This window comes from Canis lupus, chromosome 11 (genome assembly GCF_011100685.1).
Source record: "Canis lupus familiaris isolate Mischka breed German Shepherd chromosome 11, alternate assembly UU_Cfam_GSD_1.0, whole genome shotgun sequence".
NCBI lineage: Eukaryota > Metazoa > Chordata > Mammalia > Carnivora > Canidae > Canis > Canis lupus.
In genome coordinates this window covers 52716286-52722845 of record NC_049232.1, presented here as the reverse complement: position 1 = coordinate 52722845, position 6560 = coordinate 52716286, and the positions used below count along the sequence as shown (strand labels likewise).

Sequence of the window (6560 nt, the reverse complement as noted above, 5' to 3'; positions counted from 1 at the left end):
CCCTTCCCCACACATCTCTGAAGGCCCTGTTTAGGGGGCTTTCAGGTCCAGAGTGACCAATGACATGCTCCCAGGAACTCCTCCCTGTTCCTGGGCGGTGCCTCTCCTCAGGCTCCCCTTCTCCACTCCTCGCCAGCCTGACACTCTCCCTACATCTTCCCGCTTTGCACCTCTGCAGCCCCAGTCCTCTCTCTGAGAGTCTTCCCTGTGGCCAAGACAGCCTGGGGGATCCCCTTAGAGCCCAGGCCCCCATGAGGGTCAGTTTTACCACCCTCAGTAGGCAGGTCCTAGGAGACCCATCCATTCAGGGCTGAAGGGAGACATGTGAGCCAGGAGACCCAGGAGTTCATACCCTTCAAACCAGATTCTAAATGCGGCACAGCATTTATTTCCTGGTACAGAGAAAACAGATTTTCTATTAATAAAAAATGAGCATCTCTTTATTTGTGATGAAAACAAGAGCTTTGCTACATGCTGTCAATGTAACATAACATTTTAACTTATTTGGAATTATCTTTCAGTTCATGGTATTTTCATCATTCCTAAGTGACGCAAGTTACTCACAGTCTCTAAGAACAGAAGTGACCTATAAGAATATAGTAATAAAGTCTCATTCCAAATGTGTTTCAAAGTCTTCTTTCTGGCTTTCCTGTTCATCAAATGGCTTGTACTTTCTGTGACTCTTTTTTTTTCTTCTCTTCTGTTTCCTTTTGCAGTTTTCAAGCCTGATTCTTGAGAGACCTATATAAGGATATGCATTTTCAATTATAAAATAAATCACTCGCTCCCAAGGAAGCAGCCCTTTGGTTTCAGAATTGTAGGGCTGATTTCAGGCAACTGGTGGGGTTCAGGTCTCAGGGTTGGGTTCTGTGCCACGTGAGCTTGCAAGTGACCAAATGACTCAATGAGAGGGGCAGATAAAAACGTAAAAATGTCCACTTGAGGGCGATGTTTCCTCTGGTGGCAACAGAACCAGCTTCACAGGCATGCTGGGGTGCGGGGGCGGGGGGGGGGGGGACCTGATGAACTTAGCACCCTGTTCACAATAAGTTCCAGTGATATCTGTCTCCGTGTAAATCAGCAGAGAGGGCCCCGGTGCAATCCGTCACTGCCCAGTCACTCACTCTTCACACCTCTCCTAAGCCCCAGCCTGTGGATAGGATCCAGCTGAACTCTCAGGGGTGGGGGCTGCATTCCATCAGGTCCCACCACCGCGGATCTCCCAGGCTGGAGGGCCCAGCAAGCCGGGATGGGACGGGCAGGACAGGGAGTTTGCTGAATACAGGCAGGGAAGGCCAGGGACGCCAGACGGAGGTGCAGGACACCAGGGAAGGCTTGCTGGGGGGTGCGTGAGTCTGACCCACCAGCAGCACAAATCTGGGGGACCGTGAGGCCTCACATGAAGGTCCAGAAGTCCCGGGCACCCGTCGTCGGCTGGGCATGGTGACCCGGCCCTGTGAAGAGAGAAGCCTCCTGGCGAAAGGTGGCCACCGTGAAGCTGTGGCCAGGGCCCCCCTGAGGATCCTGGGCCCTCGAGTCACAGCTGAAGCAGCAGAGGAGGCAGGTGATGGCTACGGTGACCACAAGCAGCACTGCCACCACTCCAATCACGGCTGTTTCCATGGCCCCACGTGGCAGCTGACCTGCTGAGCAACCGGGGCGTGTCTTAGAGCTTTAGGCCCCCCATCCAAAACAGGGGGCTCTGGCCGGCACTCTGCTCTTCCAGCCGCTGTCCTCGTGGTCTCCTAGGCAGATGCTGGTCTGAGGCCCTGGGTCGAGGCCCCGGGGGCCCGTCGCGCACTCCGCATTGCACCAGTCAGGCCTCAGTGGGTCCTGTTACTGTTTTCTAGGCCTCCGGCCATGATCCCAAGAGCCATGGTCAACTCCACCGGCAGCTTTTTGGAAGAAGAGCCGTCCTGAGAGATGGGAGCTCAAGATTCCCTGGACTCGGAGGGGCTGAGAAAGAGGGAGCAGAAGACTTGGCTCAGAGGGAACCTTGCCAACCCGGCCCTCCGGTGACGCCTACCGATTTCAAGGGTTTGTCTGCTCAGACAAAAGACAAAATACTCCCCCTCGTGGGGATCCAGGATGCGCCTGGGCTCCTCCCCTGGAAGAACCTTGGGCCAGTCCTTGAATCAGCGTAGCTGCTGCCACCCGGGCTCCAGCCGCGTGCAGGAGGCAGGAACGCAGGTGGGGAGGAGGCCACGCTGCTCTGGGCGAGGTGCGGGTGGGGGCACTGCGGGGTCACCTCTAGGGCCGTGGGGCCTCAGCAGGCGCTGTGGTCCCTTTCACTTGGCCCCCTTTTCTACGTGGGACGGAGGGTGCCGTTTAGATAGGACAGGGCATGCTCCCGCCAGGATCTGAGCCCCCTCAACCACTTACTCTGGGGCTCCTTTGCCCTGTGGCTCCTGTCTGAAGAAGCCCTCTTCTGCATGGCCTCCCCGCGGCCCCCCTGGCCGCCTGCTTCCTCACACCTGCTGCCCACACTCAGGTGCTGTGAAAACTTACCCTGGGCTTCCCCGAGTGACAGCGCTGGCTGTACGCGGCACCGTGGCCTCCTAATGTGGGGGCCACGCCAGGGGCCAGGCCATGGACACTCATCCCTGGGTGCTGCAGCCTTTGTCCTGCTTGAGACAAGGCTCCGAGATGTCTGAGTAGCTGGGAGCACTTCCTGAATTCCTTCCACCAATTGTAGTGTGGGCCAGGACCCGCACAGCTGCCTGCCCCTTGGTGATTGCACGTACCCCACCCCCCACACACACACCCACGAGTCCCAGCACTGAGCAGTCGGGTTCGCCACTTACCCGTTCTGGGTGAGGGGTGAGCCAGGCCAGGCCGCCTGAGTAAGTCTGCCAGAAGGGCTGCATCCTCTCACTCCATCACAGCTCTCCCACAGCTAACCCCCCGAGACCACCCCACTTGCAGAAGGGAGGCTTTACCCAAACTGCGAGGAATGGAGTAGTGCAAAACAATGCTTCCAGATACCAGACACAGCCGGGCATTATCTCATAGAATGGCTCCAGCAACCCTGTGAAGTGATCTTGTCTCCATTTTACAGACAAAATGCATGTAGTCAAAAGCTCAATGACCTGCCTGTAGCCTACTGCTAGTAGTAGTGAAAGTAGTAGTAGTAGTAGTAGTAGTAGTAGTAGTAGTAGTAGTGAAAACAAGAGCACCAAAGGGCTGAAGGGGGGTACGGGGCTCCCCTCCTTTCCCTCCTAGCTCAATACTCTTCCCAGCGGCGACAGGGCCACGGAGCAATCACCTTCTCTGCACTTTTACTGATTAGAGTGCAAAGGCCCAGAGAGGGCAAAGGGCCAGCCCAAGGTCACACAGCCTGGGTCCTTCGCAAGTTCTCCAAGGCCCCAGTGAATTTTCTTTAGTACTAGTTTTAGGAAGCTGCCTAACCGCAGAATGAGAGAGCAACTACTTGAACTAAAATGAAGCCTGTCAAATTCTCCCTCTTCCTTTTTCCAGCATGAGCTCAGGGCTCTTCCTCTGTGTGAGCAGCCCTGGGCAAGCTGAGCCCATAGCAGGAAGCTGGACACCTCAAATTATTGGTATTAACGGGAGCAACCAGAGCAGAGAGAAGGAAACATGATGAGCCAGTCTGTGGTGTGTAGTTTCAGATTGAATTACCAAGATCAACTAGCCAATTCAGGAGGTAGAAGGCACCAGAGGAGTCAGGTTTCAAGCCGAGTTATTTGCTTTTTGACTTCTGGTTTGCCTGTTCTTTGTGGATGCATATAGTTGGAGGCCACCTATTGTAAATGTGCGTTTTTCAGCATCTTTAAACTGGAATAAAGGGCAATGGCTCGGCCTCTTATCTTCTGCCTTGTATAGGTTTCCTTACCTGATTCTGAGATTTGAGGGCCCTTCTTGACTCATCAGTAAAATAGGCCTCTGGTCCATTCTCACAATAGGCATTCAATATTTGAATGGAGGCTGTGTGGCACAATGAGAGAGACCTGGTGATAGCATGAGGATAGGCCCAGTCTGCTGTGAAGGCTCCTCCGGGTTTCAGGTCACACTGGCAGTCTGTACTGTGGGATGACCAGCAGGGCCTCTCAAGCCCAGAGCAAAAGGAGCCATCTTTGCTAAAGTGCATGAAGTGCAGGTCCCTTTAGTGCTCTGCTCGTTCAGGATCCTCACCCTCAACCATCCCCACAACAGCTCTGTCCTGCGCTAAGTGGCAGTAGTATTATCAGGCAAGTTGAAAAGATCAAGACAGCCATAAATGCTTTCCCACAGCTCAGAGATGTCTGTACTAAGGTTTTTTTTTTTTCTGGGTATCTTCTCTTCTTCTTGTGACTATTGTCATCCTATGATGTACAGCCCCTGCCCATGAACCTCAGATGCCATGGGACTCCCCAAGATAGTTATCACTTAGATACCTATGTGTCTTCCCACATCCACTGTCATCAACTGATCAGAAAAAGACTACATCCTATGCTTTCCCTTACCTTAGCAAGGGCAAAGATGATGGCAAACATCCTAGAGCAGAGAGCTAGAGCTCTCCCAGAGACTCCAGGCCATGCTTAGGAAAGACAGGCCATCTCAGTCTGACATGGAGCTCTGCAGAGATGAGGGAGAGGGGATGTTCCAAGCCGGCAGGCCACACACATCCATCTATTAAATATTTCCCACTTTTCAAACCCCCCCACCCAATACCGGGGATGGATGGGAACCCAAGCCCCCTGAGCAAGGCCCCAGGAGCTCAGAGGCCTAATCCTCTTGAGGCCCTACTGCTATACTTGGCATCCCTCAAGCCCCAAACGTCTGGCAGCGGTTATTCCAATCATATTTGCTTTTCCAGAGAGCATGAGGTTGGACAATTTTTCCTGAGCATCTGTTGTGAGGGCTGGTTCTGTGCTGAGGGCAGGGAGCCCTCGAAGGTTCTCAGATCTATGAGGGCAGAGGCCATGAACCCTGCCAGAAATCTCTGGGGAAGGACACCATGTAATCGTGTTCCAACAGAAATGCAAAAATAAATACTAATAACACATTGGAAACCTATAGGAGGGGATCCCTGGGTGGCGCAGCAGTTTGGCGCCTGCCTTTGGCCCAGGGCGCGATCCTGGAGACCCGGGATCGAATCCCACGTCGGGCTCCCGGTGCATGGAGCCTGCTTCTCCCTCTGCCTATGTCTCTGCCTCTCTCTCTCTCTCTGTGTGACTATCATAAATAAATTTAAAAATTTAAAAAAAAAAAAAAAAAAAAAGGAAACCTATAGGAGGGAGCAACAAATTCTTCTTGAACAAAGACCCAGAGAGAGGAAGGTACAAGAGCAGTGTGGACAGGACAAAAGGAGCAGGGGGCAGGAACCAGATCAGGGGGGGACTTGAATTACCATCCAAGAGGCAGAGACTTCCCCCCAGGGTGATGGGGTGTGTGGGTAGATCCCTTAGGCCACAGGGCAGAGATGCTTCAAGAAGGGCAGGGCTGGAGGCGGGCAGGAATCCAGGCCGGGGCACGGGGCATGGGCTAGGGCAAACGTAGCAATGCAGGAGGTGCGGAGGATGTGAAGGGCACAGCAGAGATAAAATCAGCAATACATACTGACCCAGGGCCCAGCCCAGAAATCTAGTGTGGTTGTCAGGGTGAATTTGCCTCCCTCTCCCCCTCGCACCCCACAATAGTCTCAGAGAATCCACCGGGAAATAGAAAAGAAACAGGATGTTCTGTTCCAATGAGTCACCAGGCCCCTGACTTTCTGGCCTGCTCTCGAGCCCCTCCCCACCAGCTCTCCCGGCCCCAAGGCTCTCCTCCCTCCACTTCCCTCCCAAGCACCAGCTGAAAGCCTTAGAACAAGATTTCCTTCCTCCCTGTGGAATTCCGCCAACTATTCGTGGGCTATTTGGAACATGCCTCCAGGCTTTGGCAAGAAGGAGTCTCTGCTATCTATCCCATTTTAGGGAAGAGGAAACTGTGATCCCGGAGGAGGCAAGCACTCTCCCAAGGCCACCCCGCACCGCATCCTCCAGCCAGGCCTCTCCACCCTCTGCTATACACAGGTACCAGTGGACACAGGGAGCTGGAGACTCAAGGCTTCGCTAAGAACCCCCGGCCCAGTTACCAAGGAAATACTGAATTCAGCAGAGCCCACAGAGTGGGGCCTCTGCAGGTCCCAGAGCTCAGTCTGCCCTGGAGATGAGCTGGAAAGAACACTGGAGGTAGGGCCCTTGGGGACCAGCCTGAGGGGGTCTCACCCCTCTTCTCTCAGAGACCCTGGACTGTCCCACAGAAGCCCAGAGCCCCCTGCTACACAGAGAGCCCCCTCCAGGCAGGGCTGCGTGCAAACTCCAAATCCTCCCTTAGAGCTTAGGTCCTGAGCTCTCCTTCCCTAGTGCGCTGGCGGCACCACAGGGCCCGCCCTGCCTCCCCCCCCCCCCCCCCCCCCCCCCCCCCCCCCCGCCCGCCGCAAGGCTGGCCCTCCAGCACCAGGCCAAAGGCACCAGGCGTCAGGCATTCACCTCTCAGAGAGGAAGGTCCCAGGGCAGTGCAGACACACACCTGGCTGCTCCCTCGCCCACCTGAGTTACAATCAAGAGCCTCTTCAC

General features: G+C 54.7%; 1 protein-coding gene across 1 annotated transcript; it reads right to left on the bottom strand.

The window, feature by feature from the left end:
• Positions 1-411: 411 nt before the first annotated feature.
• Positions 412-3093, bottom strand: SPAAR (small regulatory polypeptide of amino acid response). The gene is made up of 2 exons (XM_038552805.1): positions 2509-3093; positions 412-1956 (listed from the first exon to the last, which is right to left on the bottom strand). The coding sequence occupies exon 2, from the start codon at positions 1621-1623 to the stop codon at positions 1396-1398; it is 228 nt and encodes a 75-aa protein (XP_038408733.1). The 5' UTR covers positions 1624-1956; positions 2509-3093; the 3' UTR covers positions 412-1395.
• Positions 3094-6560: the final 3467 nt, after the last annotated feature.

Coding starts and splice junctions, on each gene's coding strand:
- SPAAR (XM_038552805.1), bottom strand. CDS start 1,623: ATGGAAACAGCCGTGATTGGAGTGGTGGCAGTGCTGCTTGTGGTCACC.